This window comes from Carlito syrichta, unplaced genomic scaffold (assembly GCF_000164805.1).
Source record: "Carlito syrichta isolate Samal-C Ts95f unplaced genomic scaffold, Tarsius_syrichta-2.0.1 Scaffold302029, whole genome shotgun sequence".
NCBI lineage: Eukaryota > Metazoa > Chordata > Mammalia > Primates > Tarsiidae > Carlito > Carlito syrichta.
The window spans coordinates 171,644-198,367 of record NW_007246125.1 but is presented as its reverse complement, the minus strand read 5'-3'; the positions used below and the strand labels follow the sequence as shown (position 1 = coordinate 198,367).

The following is a 26,724-nucleotide window of genomic DNA, read 5'->3' as shown; positions in this document are numbered from 1 at the left end:
CATGCCACTGCACTCCAGTCTGGGCAACAGAGTGAGACTCCAACTCAAAAAAAACAAAAAACAAAAAACAACTCCTCCAAACGGAAAGTTAAGATGATCAAGGTTTAAAAAAATGCTCTTTTATCCAGAGGAATGAACACCTCACAACACTGGACAAGGGTACTCTTGGGAGGCTGAGCAGGAGGGTTGCGTGGCATCTATGCTTGCTGCTGCTGTATCAAGTTCAGGAAGTTGTAGGTGGCACAATAAAAAAAAAGGGAGAAGACGCAGAGGGGGCAAGAGGAAATTCCCTGGAGAGTGTGGTTTGGGCAGATCTACAAACTCACAGTAGGCTAGGACTGAGAGGGTGTTTCACTAAGTTCAGAGCAGTCATATGACTGGTGCCTCTTAACAGATCTTTCGGGGGCTGCTCTACTGAAGTATGACCATTCATTTGAGGGGTGAGCTGTGCTTGGACCTTAAGTGACATAATCCCAAACACCGAAATCCCTAAAGATCAAAATCTCTAACATGTTAAATGCTAAAAGTCACACTTATAGGACAGTTGCATCACGTTAACCAGTACTAAACTATCACTCTCTTTATCTGGATATTGAGTATGTTTTTTTTTTTCTTTTTTGAGTTGGAGTCTCACTCTGTCGCCCAGACTGGAGTGCAGTGGCCCCTCCCGGCCACCGCAGCCTCGACCTGCTGGGCTCCGGCGATCCTTCCGTCTCAGCCTTCCGAGTAGCCGGAATTACAGGCGCGCGCTACCATGCCCGGCTAATTTTTGATTTATTGTAGAGATGAGGTCTCGCCAAGTTGCCCAGGCGGGTCTCGATCCCGCGGTCTCAGGCAGTCCCCTCACCTCGGCCTCCCAAAGTGCTGGAATTACAGGCTGAGCCACCGAGCCCAGCCGAGTGTGGTTTAAGGACATGCGTATGGGTGCCAAGTTGATAAGAGGTGTCAACTTGCCTGGATGAAGGAATAACTAGACACCTGGTAAAGCATTATTTTAGGGATTTCTAGAGGAGATAGGTGTGTGAGTCTGAGTGGATTAAGTGGGGAAAATATATCCCCAGGGCCCAGGAGAGAACAAATACAGGTGAATTGGTCTCTGAGAGCTGGGCAGACTTTTCTTCTGCAGCCTTGGATATTGGACCTCCAGGCTTGCCAGTCTTTAGACTTCAGGACTTACACCAGAGGATCCCTGGGTCTTGAAGCTGTTGTGTCCCTGGTTCTCAACATGTTAATAAATGGAGATGTCCTTTTTTTACATTTACATTTGTAAAAGAAAAAATTTCTCAGGATCTCAGCTCTTTGGGCAACTGCTTATGTAGAGGTGACCTGTTGTGGTTTTCAATCTCAACAAAAAATTGAGTTGTCTGACATGGTATTTCTTTAATCAACATTTTGCTTTTTGAGTTGGAGTCTCACTCTGTCGCCCAGGCTGGAGTGCAGCGGCACGCTCATGGTCACCACAGCCTTGACCTGCTGGGCTCAGGAAGTCCTTCCTGCTTAGCTTTCCAAGTAGCTGGAAATACAGGGACGTGTCATCATGCATGTCTGGCTACTTTTTTTTTCTTGTAGAGATGAGGTCTCGCCAAGTTGCCCAGGTTGGTCTTGAACCCGCAGGCTCAGGCAATCCTCTCACCTAAGCCTCCCAAAGTGCTGGGATTATAGGTGTGAGACACCGTGCCTGGTCTTGTTATTGATTTTTAACTATTTTTCTCTTTGTCCCCAACAGTGCTGCACATATGGGAAGTACTCAACAAATTATTTGAGTAAATACTGTAGCTGTTTATTGAGTAGTTGACAAATTCACTTTTATATGCCAGGTATTCCAAATAAGATGACAGTCATTTACTAAGTGAGTCACCCTGCAGGAAGGCAAAAGGGGTTTACTAATTGATCCTGGAGCATTAGCTGACTATTGGGCTTAAAGTATTAATGCACACAAAATCAAATTCTTATTAGTCTTTGTGAATTTCAGCCTAAGGGGTCAGAAAGCGCTCTATCACTTGTGAGCAGGGTGGGCCTCGCTGTTAGAACGAAAGGTCTGGCTTTGGAATTCAATTCTAGATATTGAAATCATTCAGGCATAGTTGTCAGCAGTTACTGTCGCTCATATCCTCCCAGCATTCTTTACTATATACAGTCCCCTCCGTTGAGGTCAGGTATAGTGTCAAAAGAAACCTAACTGCCAACTGTTGGTAGAAGGAGCAAATAACCTTCATCAGTGATGTGTATTTTTAAAAAATATGTACTTTATTTTTTTGAGTTGGAGTCTCACTCTGTCGCCCAGGCTGGAGGGCAGTGACATGTTCACGGCCACTTCAGTGTCGACCTGATGGGCTCAGGTAATTTTTCCACCTCAACTTTCCAAGCAGCTGGAACTATAGGCGCGAGCTACCATGCCCAGCTAATTTTTTGATTCATTGTAGAGATGAGGTCTTGCCAAGTTGCCCAGACTGTTGCCAAACTTGTGGGCTCAGGCATTCCCTAACCTCGACCTCTCAAAGTTTAATTTTTTATTTATTGTAGAGAGTCTCAATTTACCCAGGCTGATCTCAAACCCCTGGGCTCAGACAATCCTCTTCTCTGCCTCCCAAAGTGCTAGGATTATAGGCTTGAGTCACTGCACCCAGCAATATTTAGTTATTTTAAAGAAAATTTCAGCCACTGTCAGTCATGCATCTTTAAAATGTTTTCTTATAGAACCATGTTGCTGTTATCACATTAAACAATAATATCATTCCTTGGTATTAATACCCAATGCTTATTAAATTTTCCTAAGTGTGTATGGCTGTATGCCTGGCTTGCTGAAATCAGGATACAAAGCCCATATGTTGCATTTTTGTATTTCTTATTCTTTTTAATTTAGAATAACCTCCTCCTCTCCATTTTTTTACTCCTTAGTTGACTGTGTAGACAATAAACCTACATTTATTCACTAACTGCTAGAAATGACTAATGCATAAGGATTTCAGGACAATTAGAAGTCATCAGTGGCTGGGCTTGGTGGCTCAGCCTGTAATCCCATGCCTTTGGGAGGCTGAGGTGAGTGGATTGCCTGAGCCCACGGGTTTGAGACCTGCCTGGGCAGCGAGATCTCATCTCTACGATAAATCAAAAAATCAGCTGGGCATGGTAGCGCATGCCTGTAATTCCGGCTACTCGGAAGGCTGGGGTAGAAGGATTGCCGGGGCCCAGCAGGTCGAGGCTGCGGTGGCTGGGAGCAGCCACTGCACTCCAGTCTGGGCGACAGAGTGAGACTCTAACTCAAAAAAAAAAAAAAAGAAAAAAAAAAGTCATCAGTAACTGGTGCGTTAGCTCATGCCTATAATCCCAGCACTTTGGGAGGCTGAGGAATGATCACTACCTGAGTCCATGGATTCAAGACCAACCTGGGAAACTTGGTAAGCCCTTGTCTCTACAATAAACAAACAAAAATTAGCCAGGTGTGGAGGCACGTGTCTGTAGTTCCAGCTAATTGGAAGGCTGAAGTGGAAGGTTTGTCAAGGCTGCAGTGGCCATGAGTGTGTCACTGCACTCCAGCCTGGGCGACAGAGTGAGACTTCAACACAAACAAAAACCGTCATCATCAATAATAGTGGTAAAACAACAACAAAAACAATTTTTTTTTTTGAGTTGGAGTCTCACTCTGTCGCCCAGACTGGAGTGCAGTGGCCACTCCTGGCCACTGCAGCCTCGTCCTACTGGGCTCCGGTGATCCTTCCGCCTCAGCCTTCCGAGTGGCCGGAATTACAGGCATGTGCTACCATGCCTGGCTGATTTTTTGATGCATTGTAGAGATGAGGTCTCGCCTGCCCAGGCGGGTCTCAAACCCGCAGGCTCAGGCAATTCACTCACCTCAGCCTCCCAAAGGCACGGGATTACAGGCTGAGCCACCAAGCCCGGCTAAAACAAAAAATTTTATGGCAGGGTGCAGTGGCTCAATCTCAGCACCTTAGAAGGCCAAAGGTGGGAGAATACCTGAATCCAGGTTCAAGGCCAGCCTGGGCAAAATAGTGAGACCTCTACAAAAAATATGAAAATTAGCCAGGCATGGTGGTGCACATCTGTAGTCCCAGTTAATTAGGAGGCTGAGGCAGAAGGATTGTTTGAGTCTAGGAGGTTGAAGCTGTGGCGAAGTGGGATCATGCCATTGCATTCCAGCCTGGGAAACAGTGTGAGACCCTGTGTCAAACAACAAATCAAAAAAATGATTTTGCATCTGAAAGGTATGCAGAGCAAGATCATTTTCTTTTCTTTTTTTTTTTTTTTTTGAGTTGGAGTCTCACTGTCGCCCAGACTGGAGTGCAGTGGCACGCTCCCGACCACTGCAGCTTCGACCTGCTGGGCTCCGACGATCTTTCTGCCTCAGCCTTCCAAGTAGCTGGAACTACAGGCACGTGCTACCACACCTGGCTAATTTTTTATTTATTTATTGTAGAGATGAGGTCTCACCAAGTTGCCCAGGCGGGTCTCGAACCCGCGGGCTCAGGCAATTCACTCACCTCGGCCTCCCAAAGCGTGGGATTACAGGCTGAGCCACTGAGCCCGGCCAAGATCATTTTCTTATGCATAAAGACGGTCCTGATTTTAAGAGAAGCCATAAAATCCAAGACATTGGATGTTAGCCATGGAATCTTATTGAATACTGATGCTCATATCTCAGAACACTACCTTAACCCCTAATATATGAACACTATATACCAGATGAAGGAATCTGGTCTGTAATGTATTTAAGGTTGGGCTAATTACTGCCATGTCCACACGAAATTTGCTTGTGCAAATTAGCCACTTCTTTTTCACCTAAAAACGTCCCTTCTGAGCTGGGCTCAGTGGCTCAGCCTGTAATCCCGCACCTTTAGGAGCTGAGGTGAGTGGACTGCCTGAGCCCGTGGGTTCGAGACCCACCTGGGCAACCTGGCAACTCATCTCTACAATAAATCAAAAATTAGCTGGGCGTGGTAGCAAGCGCCTGTAGTTCCAGCTACTTGGAAGGTTGAGGTGGAAGGATCACCAAAGCCCAGCAGGTGGAGGCTGCGGTGGCTGGGAGTGGCCACTGCACTCCAGTCTGGGCGACAGAGAGTGAGACTCCAACTCAAAAAAAAAAAATCCCTTCCATCAAAAAGGTGTAAGAAAATAATCCCAAGGTTAGAATGACAGACTCATTTACAAAAAAGACTACACATTCCTACTCATTAATTTATCATTTAATATAAATGCTGACAGAAAGCAGATAAAGACCTTGTAGACACTTTCATATATATACAATCCAAAAGGTGAATCACCTCCTTCTACTTGTTAAAATAAATCCTTTTATCTGCAACCCACTGGAGCAACATGAGGCTGAGTCAGTTTCCAAGGCAATAAAAAAGTAAATAGCATTTTAACAAAATGTGGCATCTTTGATATAAACAACAAGCACAGAAATAATACAAAATTGAAAAAGACAGCCCCAATCCTCTCAAAAAATCTGCAACAAGTGGAACACGTATTTTTCAGACCCCAGATTTTGCTGCCCTAAACATCTTCCTACTACTACTTCTTTCCTACCTCATTATGAAAGCTGCTTAAAAACTGGAAATATTAAACAGATTAAAAATGAGAGAAAAATAAGTCAATTTCAAATAGGGTTCTTTTTCCAAAATAACTTTCAGGAGAAAGGTCGTCAAATAAAATTTCACAGTTTGCCAGATCCCCACAGTTTGTGAAATTCTAACCCATTATCTATTTGCCTTTACTTTTTGAAAAAAAGTTGGAAACACATGGAAAAAGGAAAATTTCAGAAAATTCAGCCATTTTAAAATCAGTTAACACTTTAAGGCTCAATCTTTTTTATTTCTGAACAGGTGAGTAGAGGCAGGCAAGAAACAGGTAGCTGAAGCAATGAAAAAAAAGTGCGAGAAAATTTATATAAAAAATGGTTATTTTGTCAAGCACTGATATACAAGAACAGGAGATGTAAGTGATTTCACTTATAACCTGACTCAAATCTCATGGGCTCCTTTGTTAATCTAGATTTTTTTCTGTCTTGTTAAATATACCTCTGCAGGGCACAATCACATACAATCAATACGATTGGTAAATTACACAAGCTCTATCCCAAGCAAATATGCAGCAATGTTAAAAAGTTACTTTTTTAAAGAAACAAAATAAAATCCACCCAAAAAGGTGATAATGACTGCAGAATGTCTCGGGGAGACTGGTATGAGCCTAAAGACCAAATTGACCATCATTAGGGAAAAAAGGAAAGCAGGAGCAATAAGGATAGGCACCACACACGAAGAGGAATCTCACAACTGGAAAATGCTTAAGCAGGTGAAAGGTTTTGTTCATTGCCTTAATACTTAATTCACTTTTCTACTGTTCTTGCTCTAAAACATCATAGTTTCGTTATAAAGTAAGAAAATGAGGCCCATGGACAAATTAATAAAATTTAAAACAAAATTTTAAGTTCCTTTCATTCCCAGGAAGTGCCAAGAGGAAGAAGGACGAAGGGGGTAAAAGTATGAAAATGTAGGTGATATATCTGGGAAAAAATAGCTCTCAGGACAGTGTCTTAGTTGAACATCCTCTGTTCAACTAAAATGACAAGCAAAAGCTCTGAATCTCTTTACATCAGAGGAATATTTTACATGGTAGGTTCAGGTATTATTGTGAAAATGACAGCCAGTCAGAGAGAGATTGGATTACACTAAGAAATAGTGACTTTAAAAGACTAGGGAAAAAAAAAATCAGGTAACCCAAAATACCTACCCTCTTCTTGACCCTTTCATGCACTCTTTAGGGTGGTGGATTATTGAGTTTCCAGTTATAAGATGACTCTGAGTGTGTACCCTAAAATGGATGCCAAAGACTTGTGAGCTCTGTCTGCTTAGTTTTAAAACAAAACAAAACAAAACAAAAACATTCAAAATCAACCAGAAACAGGAAGCCCTCAATACAAGAACGTAAGTTACCTTATACACTATACATTAGGATAACAAACTCCACAGGACTTAATTTTTCTAAATATACATTTTTGGACAAAATATTGTCTTGAGGTTTAAGTTCTCCCTCTTGGGTTATTGTACCTTATTGTTTTGTGCATATAATGGTTGTTAACTAGGGATGTTTTGCTCAGCGATACTTTAGGAGAAATTCAGTGTTTGGCTGAAAATCCAGAGGCTCTGAAAACAAGGGTTCTAGTGGTAAAGTAAATCCCTTCATCACAACAAGATTCCAAAGGGTTCCTTACCCACTTTGTTCAGTGCGGATGAAAATCCACCTACTGGGAACACAGTTATAATTTAAGAGGTGATACTTATTCCTGGTGGTGGCAGTTTCTAATTTTATCGACAGTATAGATAGTATACTTGTCAATTCAAGTCCATTACTTGTGAAAACATCTTTAGCAATCACAGAAATAAAGATCCAAATCTTAAGTTGTATTTACAGTAGTACGTTTTGACAAAACAACTTTCTTTTTGAAGAGGCTCAGAAAACATCTGAAAAAATGTTTTTATATTAACTGCATTCCAACTACAACTCCCAGTAAGTCATTTCAGTAGGAAAATTTCATAAAGCTGAGTTGAAGTTACAAATAAATATAAAAATTATAGCTTTCCAAGGTAGAAAGATATGAAGGTGGATTAGCAAGATGGGCAACACAAGGACAGTAGTAAACTGCTTGTTTGTTCAAGTCCTAACGATAGAAATAAAATTTGCTTTAGTTTAGTAGCTATTTGACCTTTCTTAAAAAGACAGGCAGATTTTTCAGAGGAAGAGATTTACCTAGTAACACTGTAACCATATATTGCCAATTAAAAATTTAACACAGTCAGACTTCTTTTAGAATGAAAATCTTCATAAACACTATAGTTAATTTCCAGGCAGGTTATTAATTTCTCCTATAAAGTAACTGGGCCATTTCTTTTAATGAAACATAAATCATGACAGGTGCTTTATACAGATAAATTTTAAATAGAAAACCTTTACTCAATTCCTTAAAATAAACAAACACAAAATGGAAAAATGGTGAAACTGCCACCCACCATTGTTTGTATATAAATAACAACAACCGAATACTTCTTTATTGAAAATATTTTTTGGTGGAAAAAAATGTTTTCCTGAATCTTAACATAATTTGAACGTGTACTATCTAATTAATTATCTCACCAGTCACATGCTCAAGAATTCTTTTACCCAGACCCATGACTTGACCATAGTAATAAAACTGTCCTTTAAGAACAAGTAAACAAACAAATAAAAGACCACCCCTCAAACCCACAAAAACATAAAACACAGAAGAACAGAAGATGCAATCACAAGATAACCTTAAAAAAAAGAAAAAAAAGCAGGAGTGGGGTATAGATGCTTACACACCATATTATGAAAGATGACATTTACTGGTTTAGATAAACTGATGAATTTTCATTACTTTTACATTTTATAAGGCTAGCTTACTTTTAATAGTCAACTTTAGATACATATACTTATAGTACAATAAACTCACAAGCTAGAAGGTTTTACAATCAAAATGGCTACTACGTCCCCCTCAAACCAAAACAGAGTAAAGCACAAGTCTTTGGCTCTCCTTTAAAGAAAACAGCAGGTTACCATTCTTAACCAGACCTTTGTTTGCCTACCAGTAGGGCAAATACCACATTTGTGCATCACTGAGTAATAACACCATTAGAAAAGGCAACTTCACAGAAGTTATTGGCTAAGCGAATTCATTTGAATGCTCTGTTTTGAGGCAGCAAACTGTCACTGTTGCAGATTGGGGAAGGCAGTGGGTAAGTTGAGGGAAAATTGCAGGATGGAAAAGGGCTAGAGGAAAAAAAAGACATTCACAGAAAAACTCAGGAATTAAACTTTGAGCTTCCAACCCTGAAGACCTGTATAAAGTCTAATGGCTATAGACTCAAAGAAGCAAATGAGAATCATACCAATTTTGTCTTTTAGGGGAGAAAAAAAAAGATGGGAAAGAATAGGAGAAGGGAAGGGAAATAAATAAGCTGGGAGAAGGGAATCACCCATGTTAATGCTGTACCAACACCCTTTTATATATTCTGAGAGGTTGAGTATTTGTAGCAGGCATTAGAAATAGTGTCTTATTATTTGAATAATATTACTAAGAAATCTATGCTATAGCTGATTTTTCTTTTGATTAGAAAAGTAATAAGCAATGGATCTTTGGTCACTTCAGCCTCTTTAAATTATCTAAGACAGGAGAGCTACTGGACTTATTTTGTATAAGACTATCTATATATTAGGCAAAAGAGCTAGATAGAAAAAAAAAAACTGAACCTAGAAGTCTTAAGTCTCAGTTCTTCTATCCTTTTCTAGAGACACCTTGAAAAAATAATAAGTCAAAGTACTTTTATATTCCTCACTATAAATAAAATTCTGGTTTTTAAAAATCTAAATAAGAGTGAAAACAATGCTTATTACTCCTACACCTCAACCATTTCAACATTGTTCATGCTCGTCTGAGATGTCCAATTTTTGCTTGTGAATTTCAGTGAAAGTAATCATCTTTAGAAGAAACTACTAATTTAGTAAGTAGAAAGCATAAAAACTGTATTTCCTATCTAATTGACTTAATCTCTTAATTGCCTCTAAATAAAATTTAAAAGTCAGAAAAAAATGAATGCCTTTCAGATTTTGATTAAAGTAAGCAGTTGAAGAGCCAAGCAGTTATGCCCAAACAGGCCATTTACCCTCACAGGCTCATTATATATCATAGAGAAAAGGAAACAAACGACAACAACAACAAAATCCCCAAATTGGGGAGTTTTAGTGAATTTCTAAACCTGTTGATGAATGCTAGGAAAGGTGCAAGAATTTCCATTATGTAAGGCATATTTTGACCAATTCAAAACATAAATTATGGGCACTAGGGGACAATATACCATTATTTTGCCTTTCTACTCAACCAGATTGCCTTTAGAATGTGGGCCATAGAGGTGTACAGCTAGAATTCGGGTTACAATTTAAGAGATTATTTTTCTCCCCAAATGAAAATACATAAAAAGAGAAAGATATCAAGTCAAGTCTACACAGTGGCTTTTCTGGTTTTGTTCAGAATAGGAATACTGTATAAATTAATCCCTGCTCCTGTTTACCTCACAAAATCAAAATGGTGAAAGCAAAAAGAGTATATTTTAAGAAAATAAGAACAGAAATTGAGTTATTAAGGGTTTCAACAGATACACTAAATTAAACTTTAGTTGTATTTTAAACTTCAACAAAATCAATTGCCATAAATTCTCTTCCAATACCAGAATCATTCTGAGTTCCAAAGTACAATTTAGGAATTATCTGACAAGCCAAAAGGAGAAGTAAGATCTGCCTAAATATGCCTACAGAAGGTTGGAGGCCAACAATGTTGCCTTTTATAGTTGTGCAGAGAATGAAAAATCTTGGAACTCTGTCAGACATATAAATTTTTTTCCTTCTCCCAATAAACAATAAATATTTAAAGTGTAAATGTTAAAAGGGCTTAAAATAAAAGTCAAAAAGCAAACAAAAGCAAAAAGAAAAAGCAAAAGTATATCTTAAAAAAATGAAAATGCATGTATCAACTGAAAAAAATGCCTCACCTTCATTCAGTGCGTCTACCTCCCAGTCAATTTATCGCAACAGCTGCGCTCATGCGAAAAAATCCTTAAAACATACCCAATATATATACAGATATAGCTATGTATATGTGTATATATATATATAATATATATATATAAATTTTTATTTAAATAAAAAAGAAAGCTCGAATCCCAAGCCAATATGTGTATATCAAATCCTTGACCAGCCAGGTCTGTAGGGCATAATCAAATTCAATGTGAAATAGTATATAAACACGGTGCCTTGACTGGGCAAATTAAATAATCGCTACTCAAAAGAGTGTTCTGTTTGGACTCTCCTACTGGTAGGCAATGGCAGGACTGTATTACCCTTCCCACCCCCACCCCCATTGGTTTCAGTTAACAGTATGATGGACACAGAGCTTAGACTGAGGTTATGACCTCAGCAGGAGTTAAAGATTAAGAAAATAAGAAACAAGAAAAATATAAACTCTTGTTTCTATCCAACCAAAGCAATGCAGTAACTTATTACATAACCAGTGCTTTCTAATTTAGTAGTATAATCCAGAAAGGGAAATTGAAAAAAATAAGGCAAGTAGAGAGATGGAGAGGGCAACTACATGAAACAATCCCACTAAACATGTTTCTCAGGATCTGAGTCAAGTGTAGACACATGGCATCAGAATATGTGCAGCAGAACGAAATAAAAGAAAATTCCTTACTCTTTTCAACATTTTCATGAAGAAACCTTTTCAATACTGGACAGACAAGTCTACGAAAACTGATTTCAAATTATTTCCTACTTATGCTAATAATTCTGAGCAAAAAGTGTTCAATGAATAAACTACCTTTAAGATTCAAGCAGTTTGTACCTGCTAAATCTCTTTGAAATCTCTAGTATACTGGGATTTTATTTTATACTTTTAGGTTCTGTGAGTAAAACAAAAGCATCCATTGAAATAACATGGCTCTGTTCATTGTAAAGTCAAATCAAGTGTTGGAGTTTTAAAACATGGTCGACTGTCCCTGTTTCTGAAGTATTCTATGACTTCAGCAAAAGTTTTATTTGGAAAGCACAGCTCCAGATTTCTAACCAAGAGCTGAACACACACTAATCATGTATTTTCAGTGCTAGTAAGTTATAGTTCATTCTTAATCACCATTTAAACCTAATCAAACTAAATATACAATCAGCTTTCTGATTACATGAAGAGAATGCAAAGGATTTTAATATGAAAATGGGACCTCAAAAATTGTCTGGTAATTATCTCTGAAAAGTTGGAAAACAAACAAACAAAACCAAGCAAATAAAACCCTTCAAACAAAATAAAAAAATTCAATGTCTTAAGAAAAATATGACTATCCATAAAGTTAGTGATCCAGAAATAAAAAAAAATTCCAAGTAACAGTGGTGGGAAAAGTTGGTATGCTGCACATTTTCTAATGATTCGATTTGTTAAATTCTATTACTGTCTGTTTCTCAAGCACCACAGAATTCTCAGACAGGCTGATTTTTTTTTGTCTGTTTTAAGTTTATGGGGTAGTAAGAGTTGGAAAGGATGGGGGTAATGAATTATACACTGGGTATGTAATAATACCAAAATACAAGAAAAAAACTACTTCATTAAGATCATACAATTAATCAAACAGAGTGTATATATAATATCTTCTTTTTTTTAAAAGCCCTGGATCCAAGGCGTCCAAAGTTATTAAAATAAAGTTCATTCACAGAACAAAAACAAATTTAATCTGAATTGCTTGCAGATACTGCTATATTTTCTTTTTCTTTAAATTAAAAAATGCATTAATGTGAACTATGTGCAGGGTTTGTTTTTAGTAGTGGTGTTTGTGCACATTGCCTCCGTGCATTTCCTGGATTTCTCTGACCACTCTTAGAGAAGAAGTTTATAAGTTATCCATTGTCCTACCCCTCTGCCCCACAAATTGATTAGAAGATAAAAGCAGGACTCCTCATATTCTACGAAGCAGAGCTGGGAGTAACTCCTGGTCTCTGGGAGTCATTATTATCCCCTCCTCCCTCTGGGTCCTCTGACAGGTTCAGAGAGCTGGTCTTGTTTGATAGAAGGCCGATATTTTCTTGTGTCAAGGTTGATCCATTCGGTACGTCACTGTTTAAGGTTAAAAATAAGTAGTTGAGATTTTTAAAAAGGAGAGAGAGAAAAATCATTTATTAGTAGAATAAAATCAACAGGGCATATCATGAGGCAAAGATATATGAATGGTTTCCAAATTTTAATTTATAGCTTCTCATTCATGTTTTAGTACAGGGTTGGTAAACTAAAGCTAGCCAGCTGCCTATTTTTGTAAATAAAACTTTACTGGAATACAGCCTGCTCTTTTGTTTATCAGTGTGCCTACTGCAATTTTCACTTCGCAGGGCAAGTTGAGCGTTGCAACACAGACTGTAAGGTTCATACTTTAAAATATTTACTACCTGGCCTTTAAGAAACAGTCCTGGCCCCTGACTTAGCAGGTTTACTAGTACAAAAAATAATTTTGAACTCAGGACAATGTATGTATTTAAAATAGCCAAAACTCAAGCCTGAAAGTAACAGGCATTAGAAATTCTTGCTATATATCAAGAGGATTAAGCATTCAAAAGACTCAAAATAGCCTCAGTGGCTCAGCCTGTAATCCCAGCACTTTGGGAAGCCGAGGCAAGTGGACTGCCTGAGTCCACAGGTTCGAGACCATCAAGGGCAACTTGGCGAGATCTCATCTCTATAATACAAAATCAAAAATTAGCCGTGTGTGGTAGTGCATGCCTGTAGTTCTGGCTACTTGGAAGGCTGAGGCGGAAGGATCACCAGAGCCCAGTAGGTTGACACTGGGGAGGAAAAAAAAAGCCCAGAAAATAATTTAACATATGCAAACAAAGTAATACTTATACTGTTTATTGCAAGGTTGTTCATGGTAATTGATATATTTCCTTCTATACCTGTAAAATAGAACTGGCTGATATGGGCTAAGCCAGATTAAAAATCAGGGTGGTAGGGTCTGTAAAACCAGCAAGAGGCTAAATGCCCACACATTTTTAAAAAACTGAAAAGGTATACACCCAAATGTTAACACTGACTATCTCTGGGTGTTAGAATTACAGGTGAGTTTTTACTTTACCCTTTTCTAAAATTTTCATTTTCAAGGGATTAGCAGTAGCAGGAAACTGCCAGGAGTGGAGGTGCCTATCTCATCAACAAGGGTATCTGCACAATGAACACTTGTATACCTAACCCTGAACTGCACCCCACATCTTTAATAACGAGGAAAAAAATAATAAAAATTTCATTTTCCTACAGCTTATTTTTGGTACTATACTTAAGGTGGGGGGCTTTTAATTTTCATCTTTATTTTTACACTGAGTATATATTACTTTTATAACTTAAAAATATAAAGCTGCATTCAAAATAAAAAACAAGAGAAAGAAGAAAATGTAAACAGAAATTTTCATGTTAGATACTAACAGATAATTCAACTTTGCATCTAAGTTTTATAATGCAAAGATTTATGCAAAAAATATTCTTAACACATTTGTGACTGGCAAATTTTTCATTTTCCTAATACTGAGAGCGGATGAAAATTTAAAAAATCTAAAGCTGGTTGCCACAAACTTCTGTTGTTAAGCACAAGTGAAATCGTCTTTTCTAAACTGTCACCTTTTTCACAATACAGTTGAAAGTTGCAGACATATCCAGTGTTTGCCTCAGACACCACTCTGGCTAGCATTCTGTATTTTGTATTTTGATTCTGATTATAAACCCCAAAAGACAGTCTTCCACGATGAGGTAAATTAATGTCAGCAGCAACCAGAACAGAATTTGGAATGACATGAAGTCACATTTATGGAGGTACTTCTCATATGACCAGATAATATAATTACTTTTTTCTTGTGTAGTTCAGTAAGACTACGAAAACGTCCCGCTTTTTTTTGAGTGCCCAGGCTGGAGGGCAGTGGCATGCTTCCGGCCACCGCAGCCTCGACCTGCTGGGCTCTGGCGATCCTTCCGCCTCAGCCTTCCGAGTAGCTGGAACTACAGGCGCACGCTACCACGACCAGCTAATTTTTTGATTTATTGTAGATATGAGGTCTTGCCAAATTGCCCAGGGGGGTCTTGAACCCGCGGGCTCAGGCAATCCACTCACCTCAGCCTCCCAAAGGCGCAGGATTACAGGCTGAGCCACCAAGTCCAGCTTGAAAAACGCCCTTTTCTTTACCTGAATGCCAACGTAAGGTCCTCAGTTGGAATCTTGCTTTGTGATTCTGGTTGTCCATTCTCTGCTTGCTTGCTTGTATTCAATTTGTTTTTCATCTCCATGGGACACTGGTTCTCCTTTGAAAGAGGTGAAAATAAAATCGGTTTATCTTCTATTTAATGATGCCAGTGGGACAGTGCAAATACAGATAATACAAAGTGATGATCTAGAAATCATGTTTAGTTCTGTAAAATGACTCCAGAAACAGGCAGACTAAAAGAGAGACAGACCTACACAAAAACACCAGAGTACAACCCACTTGTTCACTAACCACACTGGACAATAAAAGGGAGAAGTACCTCAAGTTAACATGAAAAAAACCTCACAGAAAAAAAAACAGTGACTGAGAAAAAGCAAGCCAAAGTATAAGTACCTACAATATACATACTGAAAGTAGAAACACTATTTGCTTAGAGACAATATAAAAACTAACAAAAAAGTCAAACACCATGCAACCCTCTGAGATTCAAAATCAACTGAAATGAATGTACACTAGGAAGCGGACCCTAAGCAAATTCATTGACATAAATCCATAAGAAAGTATGTACAGATTGTATTTCACTAATAACAAAAAAAGTAAGCAATAACTTAAAGGGGACAAAGACTTGGCAAATCTATCTTTATATAACACGACAGTGTTACAAAATAGTAAACACCATTCCACCTGCTTCCCTGATCAGTGTGTTAAACAGAAATTTAGCTTTCACTACCTTGTTTTTCCCAAGAGTTAATAAAGAATCCTAAGACAAAGAACACACCCAAACCAAATGGTGAGGAGAGGAATGACCAAGTGGGGAGATAGCCCACCTTGAGAGAATTGTTTTAAAATGTTAATTACTAATCAGAATGCCTTGGAGTGATGACTCAATAGCTCTAGAAGACTAGAACTTTACAGTCACGAGTTCTCTGACACAACCATATGAAAGATTTCATTTCACCTTTCCTCTCTTTTTCCACCATAAAACTCACCATACTCAATTCCCGTGTTCTCTTCCCAATTTCCCTTTCCACCTGGTGCAGCTCCAAGCTCAACTGCTCACTTGAGATCATTCCAGGCCACTTTGGAGGCGGTGGTGTGGGCTGTGACTGGCCTGCAATGGTGTTTGTCTCCCTCTGCAATACGAGCCTGTTACTAACGGCCTAGTGCATAGAGACAAGTACATATACAACTCGGTATACTTCACATAGCAAAACAGACCCAATTCCAGACCATAGCCTTAGGTAGCTTATCACCCAGCTATCTGTAATTAAACTAACGCAACTCAAGGCATCGTTTCTTTCTCTGAGTACCATCTGAATAAAAACAGAAGAAAATAGAGGATTTAAATTTAGTGAACAGTAGTTTCATCTTAGGTATAAATTGCTCTTTTTGCTTATTTATTTATATTTTGAGACAGGGTCTCGCTCTGTTGTTCAGGCTTGAGTTTAGTGGTGCAATCATAGCTTAATGTAACTTTGAACTTCTGGGCTCAAGTGATCCTCCTGCCTTAGCCCCCAAAGCAGCTAGGACTACAGGCATGCGCTACCATACCTGGCTAATCTTTAAATTTTTTTGTAGAAATGGGGGTTGCACTATGTTGCCTAGTCTGGTCTCAAACTCCTGACTTTAAGCACTTCCTGCCTTTACCTCACAGAGCAACAGAATTACAAGTGTGAGCCATTGTGCCTGGTCTCTCTTTTTTCTTATTTGAAAGAGAAATCAACTATAAATGTACATCTTTTCCCATTTTTAAACTGTTTTCCCTGAAGTAAATCCTATAGTTTATTTCAATGAAACCTCAGTAATGGCAAGTATTTTTTTTTTTGAGTTAAGAGTCTCACTGCTGCCCAGGCTGGAATGCTCACTGAGGCCACCACAGCCTTGACCTGCTGGACTCAGGCGATCCTTCCATCTCAGTCTTCCAAGTAACTGGAACTACTGGCACACACCACCATGCCCGGCTAATTTATTTTTATTTATTATTTTTTTTGAGTTGGAATCTCACTCTGTCACCCAGACTGGAGTGCAGTGGCCGCTCCCGACCACCGCAGCCTCGAACTGCTGGGCTCCGGCGATCCTTCCACCTCAGCTTTCCAGTAGCTGGAACTACAGGCATGCACTACCATGCCTGGTTAATTTTTTTGATTTATTGTAGAGATGAGGTCTCGCCAAGTTGCCCAGGCAATCCACTCACCTCAGCCTCCCAAAGCGCGGGATTACAAGCTGAGCCACTGAGCCCGGCTTTTTAAAAATTTTTATTTGTAGAGGTGAGGTCTCGCCAAGTTGCCCAGGGTGGTCTTGAACCCCTGAGCTCAGGCAATCCTCTCGCCTTCACCTCCTGAAGTGTTAGAATTGAAGTGTTGGAATTACAGATGTGAGCCACAGCGCCCAGCAGCAAGGACTTTTAACGGTAGTGAGTTAAGTATGTTCCAAGTTTCCAAATAATACTAATACTCTTTTTCAGACAGAAATGTGTCTAGAAACTTTAAGATAAAAAGCCATGTAATCTGAGGACATGGAGTAATCCTTATAGGGCTGAAAGTGAATCATTAAAAAAGTTAATGAACTAAAGAATGACATAAACAAACATAACATTCTGTTTTTACAATAGGAATCGGCAACAAATGTTTTTCTCATTGTCAGACGGGTAACGTGCCAACATTATAACAAGGTTTGAGGGTGGCACATCTCATGTGTGTGAACACCCAATCATCATGCTTATGAACTACAAAAGGATCAGCAAGAAGTTTTCAACCAATATAAATAAGGCAATTGCAAAGCAAACAAATATGTTATATACATTTTTAGTTTCTAAATCTAATTGCTTACATAGGGCATAGGCTAGATATGTGTTCCAAGAACAGTCGACTACTAAGTCTTCTAATAAGATCAAGTTTCACTCCTTTTTTTTTTTGAGTTAGAGTCTTACTCTGTCATCAAGGCTGGAGGGCAATGGCATGCTACTGGTCACCGCAACCTCGAACTACTGGGCTCAGGTGATCCTTCTGCCTATGCCTTCCAAGTACCTGGAACTAGAGGCACATACCAGCATGCCTGGCTAATTTTTTGATTTATAGTAGAGATGAGGTCTTGCCAAGTTGCCCAGGCTCAGGCAATCCTCTCACCCCCGTAGGTCTCCCAAAGTGCTGGGATTATAGGCGTGAGCCACCAGTCAAGTTTCACTTTTTTTCTTAAAGTGATGCCTTACTTACCATTAAATACTATGGAAGATAAAGACTAATGTTCTAATAGTATTGTTCTTTCCTCCAGAAAGGAGCAATGTATTTATCCCTAGAATATCTTTAGTTTTTTTATATTCAAGTATGTTCCAATATAAAAGATGACATAAAGAAAACCTAGTCTTCCTTATGTGGCATTTAAGAGATTATAAGATTCTTTTATTTTTTCTAAGTATCAGGCAGCATGGTGGAAATAACACTGGGTTTTGTTTTTTTTTTTGAGTCAGAGTCTCACTCTGCTGGAGGGCAGTGACATACTCACGGTCACTGCAGCCTCGACCTGCTGGGCTCAGGTGATTCTTCCACCTTGGCCTTTCAAGTTGCTGGAACTACAGGCGTGCACCACCACACCTGGCTAATTTTTTTTTTTTTGTAGAGATGAGGTCTTGCCAAGTTGCCCAGGCTGGTTTCAAACTCCTGGGCTCAGGCAATCCTCTCGCCTCCACCTCCCAAAGCGCTGAGATTCCAGGCGTGAGCCACCACACCTGGCTAATTTTTTTTTTTTTTTTTTTTTGTAGAGATGAGGTCTTGCCAAGTTGCCCAGGCTGGTCTCAAACTCCTGGGCTCAGGCAATCCTCTCGCCTCCACCTCCCAAAGCACTGAGATTCCAGGCGTGAGCCACTGCATCTGGAGAACACTGGATTTGACGTATGAAGTTTGGGTTCAGGCTTCAACCTCTGAGAACCTTATATACGTCAATAAAAAAAGGGGGATGATACCACCTGCCTAACCTACTTATCAGAGACATTGTAAGGGTCAAGTAAGATATGTAACAAATTTTAAACTGTAAAGAACTGTATGAATGGAAGGCATTAGTATTCTTATTACATAGGAAATACTTTAAAAAAGTCAAATGATTATCATGTTATTATTCTTATTGCATAGGAACCATTTCTTTTAAAGCCAAAGTTCTAAGCTTTTACTTATTTATTTAGAGAGGGTCTCACCTATAGCCCAGACCAGCATACTGTGGTGTGATCTAGACTTACTGCTGTGCCTCAACCTCCAGGACTCTATCTCAGCTTCCCAAGTAGCTGGGACTACAGGTGCTCACCACCATGACTGGGAAGGTTTTTTTTTCTTTGTAGAGATGAGGTCTTGCTATGTTGCCCAGACTGGACTTAAACGTCTGGGTTCAAGTGATCCTCCTGTGTTGGCCTCCTAAAGTGCTGAGATTATAGGTGTGAGCCACTGTGCCCGGTCCATTTTTAAAAAAAGATTTATGAAAGTCAAGAGTAAAGGAAGTAAGGAGAAATTAAAAAAAATTTTAAAGCTAGAAGCATTACTTAAATGTGCCATCAGGGAATATAAGCTTCTGTGAGATTTCAGATAATTTGTTTTCTACTCTCAGGCAGTACACATTCTAAGATTCCCAGTATTCCAGAAATGAAACCAGCACTGAATTCTTAAGAACAAACACCTAGCTGGGCTCGGTGGCTCAGCCTGTAATCCTGCGTCTTTGGGAGGCTGAGGTGAGTGGATTGCCTGAGCCTGCGGGTTCGCCTGGGCAAGTTGACGAGACCTCATCTCTACAATAAAAATTAAAAATTAGCCGGGCATGGTAGCTCACGCCTGTAGTTCCAGCTACTTGGAAGGCTGAGGCGGAAGGATTGCCAGAGCCCAGCAGGTCGAGGCTGCGGTGACTGGGAGCAGCCACTGCACTCCAGTCTGGGTGACAGAGTGAGACTCCAACTCAAAAAAAAAAAAAAAAAAAAAAAAAAAAAAGAACACACACCTATACTAAACTCTTAAGAAACAGACCTTAAAGTTGTGTGTTCATGGCATCTCAAACATTCCTCTGTTGAAAATCTCCAAGAATCCTTTAATAATTGGAATAGAAAAGTATCTATAGGCTGGTACCTCTAGTCCACGTAGCTGGGTCTGCTGGCTAATCTGATGGTTCAGTTGCTGCAACTCTAGTCGTAGCTGTTCTCTCTCAGCAGATGGAAGGGGTTTTCCATGACTGGATACTTCTGACATGGACATTCTCTCCCTTTGGTCAGAAAGAGTGAAGTAGATTTTAACATTTTATTCTGTTAAAATATTACTGACCAGAAAAATAAAGTTGAATAGTTTTAAAGATTTATTATTTTACATGCTTATACAAGTAAAAATAACTCATACCTCTCACTGAAATGTCCTTGAGAAGGTACATTTTGATGTGGTGAATATGGAGAACCGCCCCAGCCACTGTGGGTTCCATAAGGACTATACTCTGTAAGAGAATAAATAACTTACTGTGGTATGACATAATCCATAGATGTGGTTCTTCTATTTATTTATTTATTTACTGAGTTGGAGTCTCACTCCGTCGCCCAGACTTGAGTGCAATGGCCGCTCCTGGCCACCACAGCCTCTACCTGCTGGGCGCTGGCGATCCTTCCGCCTCAGCGTTCCAAGTAGCTGGAACTACAGGCGTGCACTACCACGCCCGGCTAGTTTTTGATTTATTGTAGAGATAAGGTCTTGCCAAGTTGTCCAGGTAGGTCTCAAACCCATGGGCTCAGGCATCCACTCACCTTGGCCTCCCAAAGCGCGGGATTACAGGCTGAGCCACTGAGCCCGGCTGTGATTCTTCTTTTAAAATACTCATAATACAAAAGGCACTGGCACATTGTGTACACAAGCTGTCTGGCATCTACCAAACAAATAGGGTGCTGATATTTGTTTCTTCCCCACTAAACTTTCAGTCTTTGTAGTTTTCTCTTCTGTTTGAATACTTTTATAGAGAATGCATTATTTTAATAAAAGCCATGAACTATTTGGGAAAAAAATAAACACAGGCAAGCAACATATACAGTAATTTTAGTTTATAAGCCCAGAATTCCCTGGATTATAATTACCGTCCCTACAGAGGTAATTCCATGCAAAGTTTGAAAAGCACTGCTTTTACTAAAAGTTACTAAAAGCGCTGATAGTAAATAAGGAGCAGGGATAACACTGGGAGTCATAAACATGAAACCTCTGGACCAACTCACCTTTCAGAGTCTCACCTGAAATGTTAATAGATTTTGTGGGTGCTCCCTGAGGTGCCATAGCCTGCATTGGGCCAGCACCTTGATAAATTGTTTTGGAAGTTCGAGAGATGGCACCAAACCGAGACACTGTTGGTCGGTCTCCAAATGGGATGAGATCATCATCACTGGTTTCTGCTACTCTTCTCTGAAGATCTAATCGCTGGTCTCGCATTCCTTTACTCTCCATATTCTGATGAAAAAGCAAAATGAGAGATTCACCCCACACTTAGATCTCTCTAACATAATGTCTTCTAGTTCTGTAAAAAGGTTGAACTAGAGTATAATACTCTTACTGGTAAGGCTAAAAATCATTAATTGCCTTTGGTTGTTATACAAAACATTTTAAAAAAACACTTGACCACTCACTACAGTAAAAAATATATTTTATATCATGATCTAGTAAGTACAAAATACTTACACATACAAATATATTTATGCCTAAATAGGACCTATAATGTGTGTGTGTCTATATACTCAAAGGGATATAGATCCTTAGGTAATTTGCATGCACGTTAATGTTTGAGAACACTAAGTTAGATTTCTTTTGCATGTTTGGGAGATTTTTAATTAACTCTAGATTATGTGGTAAAATTTGTTACTCTTTACTGATTTGAGAAAATGAGTTTTATTTTGCTAATATGTTACTAATACAACATTTTCTGAAAGCCAAATACAAAGTGAGGATTGCTTTCATTCCAGTGAGAGGTTTAGTATTGCTTAAAACCAATGTTTCCTAATCCCACCACAGAATAACAAAAGGAAAGGCTTATCTTGTTTTTTCTTCCACTAAAACTCTTCTTTTTGGCTGGCATCTAATCATATTTAAGCTATAGATATCACTTTAGTCATTTACAGTGGCATCAGTACCTAAATCTTTTCTTTTATCAAAAATTAGTCTTCTCTTAACCAGCTGAACATGTATTATTTATGAAAATCTATATAATAACCTAGGAAACCATGTTAGAGTTAATAAGGGCAAAAGGGTCAAAAATAATAACCAAGGCATATCTTTCAATTCGGCAATACCATTTCTTTCTTTCTTTCTTTTTTTTTTGAGACGTGGTCTCACCAAGCTGCCCAGGCTGGTCTCGAACCCCTGGGCTCAAGCAATTTTCTCACCTCTGCCTCCCAAAGTACTGGGATTACAGGTGTGAGTCACCATGGCTGGGCAGTGATACCATCTCTTTTTATTTTTTTTGACTTGGAGTCTCACTCTGTCACCCAGATTGAAGTACAGTGTTACATTCCCGGCCACCGCAGCCCCGACCTGCGGGACTCCGGCGATCCTTCCGCCTCAGCCTTCCAAGTAGCTGGAACTACAGGAATGCGCTACCACACCCAGCTAATTTTTTTTAATTTTTATTGTAGAGATGAGGTCTTGCCAAGTTGCCCAGGCGGGTCTTGAACCCCCGGGCTCAGGCATTTCACTCACCTCAGCCTCCTAAAGCGCTGGTATTACAGGCTGAGCCACCGAGCCTGGGTGATAACATTTCTAAGTGTAACTTTGTATATGTGTACAAAGGGCAGTCACTGTAGCGATGCACATAATAGTAAAAGATAAAAAATAGCCTAAATGTACATCAACACAAAAATGAATCATTATTTCTAGATTATATATTTATTTATGTTTATTGTATGGCATCAGTTATCATATAATATCTGACAAAAGCAGTTAAAACAAATGAACCTGAGATATAAGCATAAATAAGGAAACATCTCAAAAACAATGCTGAGTAAAAATGCAAGTTGAGCCAGGTTCAGTGGCTCAGCCTGTAATCCTGCGCTTTGGGAGGCTGAGGTGAGTGGATTGCCCGAGCCCGCCTCTCTACAATAAATCAAAAAATTAGTCAGGCGTGGTAGCGCACGCCTGTAGTTCCAGCTACTTAGAAGGCTGAGGCGGAAGGACTGCCGACACCCAGTAGGTTGAGGCTGTGGTGGCCAGGAGCGGCCATTGCACTCCAGTATGGGTGACAGAGTAAGATTCCAACTCAAAAAAAAGAAAAAAAAGAAAAAAGCAAGTTGAAGTACATAATTAATATAAGGTCTATAAATGTACAAAAGAACTTTGTTTAGAAATAGTTAAAAAAATTCACAGCCACCGCAACCTTGACCTCCTGGGTTCAGGTGATCCTTTCATTTCAGTCTACCAAGTTGTTGGGACTACAAGCACGCACCATCATGCCTGGCTAATTTTTAAATTTATTGTAGAGACGAAGTCCCTCTGAGTTGCCCAATCTGGTCTTAAACCCCCGGGCTTAAGAAATCCTCTCACCTTTGGCTCCCAAAGTGCTGGGATAAATTATTTAAAATTATCCACGAAAATGATAAACACTAAACTCAGGATAAAGGTTACTCACAGGGAAGGAAAGAGGGAAAAAGCAAGCTTAAAAAATTGAAGCACTTTTTAGTTCTCTAAAAATTTTTTAAAAATTAAGATACTGTCTAGATTTGGTTATTAGATACATTGGTGTTACATTATTTTTCACTGAAAAACAAAATTGCTGGGCTCGGTGGCTCAGCCTGTATTCCCGCGCCTTTGGGATGCTGAGGTGAGTGGATTGCTTGAGTCCGTGGGTTCGAGACCCTCCAGGGCAGGGGAGACATCATCTCTACAATAAATCAAAAAAATTAGCTCGGCGTGGTAGTGTGCGCCTGTAGTTCCAGCTACTTGGAAGGCTGAGGTGGAAAGATCGCCGGAACCCAGCAGGTCGAGGCTGCGGTGGCCGGGAGCGGTCACTGCACTCCAGTCTGGGCGACAGTTAGACTCCAACTCAAAAAAAAAGAAAAACAAAATTATCCAAGTATAAAATTTCAGCATCTCAGAACTCACTTGAGGCTAAGCAGCTATAATATTGACCCAAATACTACTCCTGCACACTAGATTCAGCTCTCATTTAAACTTCAGAGTTGAGAACAAGAATTTTAACTTAATCTGGTGAAGAAATAAAAAAGCTTGATTAATTACACAATTTAATCTGGGTCCTAAGCAGTTGTTGGGAGACTGCTACCTGCACAGAAATAACTGCATTGTTTAAACATAATTCGATTGCAGAATATATAAAATATGCTCTGAAACTCTTAACCAAAGCTCCATTATTTGTGTCTAAACTGTAATGGGTAAAATTTTATTTGGTTTATATTAATTTGTATTAAATATTGCTTAGATATTACACATACCATCATTTCCACACTCCCTGCTGCCACAGCATCTTTGGGTTTTGCATCTTTGGTTCCAATGTAGGAGCCGATGGTGTCACATGACCAGGGAGAGTACTGGCTATAATCATTCCCTTTGTACTTCCCAGCTACCTTCAAGTCTTCATCCAAAAACTATAGATGGAGGGGAAAACAAAAAACAAAATAGGAAACGAGTCTAAGAATAACAAGACAGAGAAAGCAGATTTCTTAGAACATTGTGCTGAAGCAACATAATGATAATTATTTGTTTTTAAATGTCACAACAGATTTCTTCATAGAGTATAAAAATATAAAATAAATGAAGAATGATTTTTAGTCTTTACACTTAACTGTTAATATAAGGTTAAAAAGAAGTATCTCAATATCTTTCAAGGAATCAAATTAGAATTACAGAGGAGGTTTGCTCATCCCTTTCTTGATGAGATGAAGTCAACACTTAAGCAAATATGTACCAGGCCATATTTTGCTACATCCTCCTCAATATTTCTTCCAATAAAATCCAGGTAAACAAGCACATTAAAAATATTTTTAAATGCTCTATACAGTGTATGATGATAAAAAAAACTTTTTTTTTTCCTACTAAAATCTCTTTAAGAATAGCTCTTATCTTGAATAAATTCCGGTCCTTAGGTTGACTCAATTAAGTGAAAAAGGATAAGATGCCTAATTCTTATTTTCTCAAGATAAGTTCTCTAATTATCTGGTAACAGAATAACTATTCTAAGTCTGATGTATCTTTACTCAAAGTTTAACATTCACATTTATGTAATGTTTTACATTTTCTTTCTTTCTTTTTGAGTTGGAGTCTCACTCTGTCACCCAGACTGGAGTGCAGTCCCCACTCCCAGCCACTGCAACCTCAACCTGCTGGGCTCTGGCATCCTTCCGCCTCAGCCTTCCAAGTAGCTGGAACTACAGGTGTGTGCTACCACGCCTGGCTAATTTTTGACTTACTGTAGAGATGAGGTCTCGCCAAGTTGTCCAGGTGGGTCTCGAACCCATGGGCTCAGGCAATCCACTCACCTCAGCCTCCCAAAGCGCGGGATTACAGGCTGAGCCACCCAGCCCGGCTGTTTTACATTTTCAAAGTGCTTTTATGTATACTATCTCATAAAATCCTCAAGTCTATGACAGACAACATAGGTCATATGACCAAGGTTATACCAGTAATAGAGCAGTGAAAGAATTAGAATTTTAATGTTGCTTTCATTTTATCACAAGAGACATATACTAGTACCTAGGGGTTATTGGTACATTTGTAAGTGGCTCTATGCCTGCCCCTATATAAAAAAGCCTCTTTTCTGAGTAAGTCATCATTATTGGCCTCTGTTGACAGAGGGTCTGTTGTTCACCATTATCACTCATTTTCAACCTCACTTCTGCTTCTATTGTTCATAATTTCCTTTTTCTTTGTCCTACTGTTATCAAAAAAATTCATGTTTTTTTTTTTTTTTTTTTTTTTGGTTGGAATCTCCCTCTGTCACCCAGACTGGAGTGCAGTGGTCGCTCCCAGCCACCGCAGCCTCGATCTGCTGGGCTCCGGCGATCCTTCCGCCTCAGCCTTCCAAGTAGCCGGAATTACAGGCATGCGCTACCACGCCCGGCTGATTTTTTGATTTACTGTAGAGATGAGGTCTTGCTGCCCAGGAAGGTCTCGAACCCGCGGGCTCAGGCAATCCACTCACCTCAGCCTCCCAAAGGCGCGGGATTACAGGCTGAGCCACCGAGCCCGGCTCATCTGTTTTTTAAATTCTCTTCCACTTACCAATTTCAGATATAACAGCTAGCTTTTTTTTTGAGTTTGAATCTGACTCTGTGACCCAGGCTGGAGTGCAGAGGCACGCTCACAGTTACCACAGCCTAGAACTGCTGGGCTCAGGTGATCCTTCTACCTTGGTCTTCCAAGAAGTTGGAGTTACAAATGTGTGCCACTATGCCCAGCTAATTTTTTGATTTATTGTAGAGACGAGGTCTTGCCAAGTTGCCCAGGCTGGTCCTGAACCCCTGGACTTAGGCAATCCTCCCACCTTGGTCTCCCCTAAAGTGCTGGGATTACAGGCATGAGCCACCATGCCCAGCAGATTAGCTAGCTTTTAAAACACATGACCTACATTAGTTACTTGTTAAAAATGCTTCTTCTTCTTCTTTTTTTTTTTTTTAACATCCCTGACTATAATGTATGCAGCTGTTAAAAAGTATAATTTAAATGTAGACACTGACATAGACAGCCAGGATACCTGGTTAAAAAAAATAACAGGCCAGGCTCGGTGGCTCAACCTGTAATCCCAGCACTTTGGGAGGCTGAGGTGAGTGGATTGCCTGAGCCCGCGGGTTTGAGACCTGCCTGGGCAACTTGGTGAGACCTCATCTCTACAATAAATAAAAAATTAGCCGGGTGTGGTAGTGCGCGCCTGTAGTTCCACCTACTTGGAAGGCTGAGGCGGAAGGATTGCCGGAGCCCA

At 39.6% G+C, this 26,724-nt stretch overlaps 1 protein-coding gene across 4 annotated transcripts in view; it reads right to left on the bottom strand.

Annotated features, from left to right (window-relative positions):
- Positions 1 to 11,882: 11,882 nt before the first annotated feature.
- Positions 11,883 to 26,724, bottom strand: part of RC3H1 (ring finger and CCCH-type domains 1) — a 58,744-nt gene continuing 43,902 nt past the window's right edge. Inside the window, exons 13-20 of one of the 4 annotated variants that reach the window (XM_021711306.1) lie at positions 24,242 to 24,394; positions 21,041 to 21,254; positions 20,172 to 20,262; positions 19,908 to 20,040; positions 15,798 to 15,968; positions 14,790 to 14,905; positions 14,557 to 14,559; positions 11,883 to 12,685 (exon numbers count right to left, since the gene is read on the bottom strand). In XM_021711306.1, coding sequence (XP_021566981.1) covers positions 12,535 to 12,685; positions 14,557 to 14,559; positions 14,790 to 14,905; positions 15,798 to 15,968; positions 19,908 to 20,040; positions 20,172 to 20,262; positions 21,041 to 21,254; positions 24,242 to 24,394 — 1,032 coding nt within the window. In that variant the 3' untranslated portion in view covers positions 11,883 to 12,534. The remainder of the gene's footprint in view (positions 12,686 to 14,556; positions 14,560 to 14,789; positions 14,906 to 15,797; positions 15,969 to 19,907; positions 20,041 to 20,171; positions 20,263 to 21,040; positions 21,255 to 24,241; positions 24,395 to 26,724) is intronic. The other 3 variants (XM_021711307.1, XM_008055916.2, XM_021711305.1) reach the window with 3 other exon arrangements.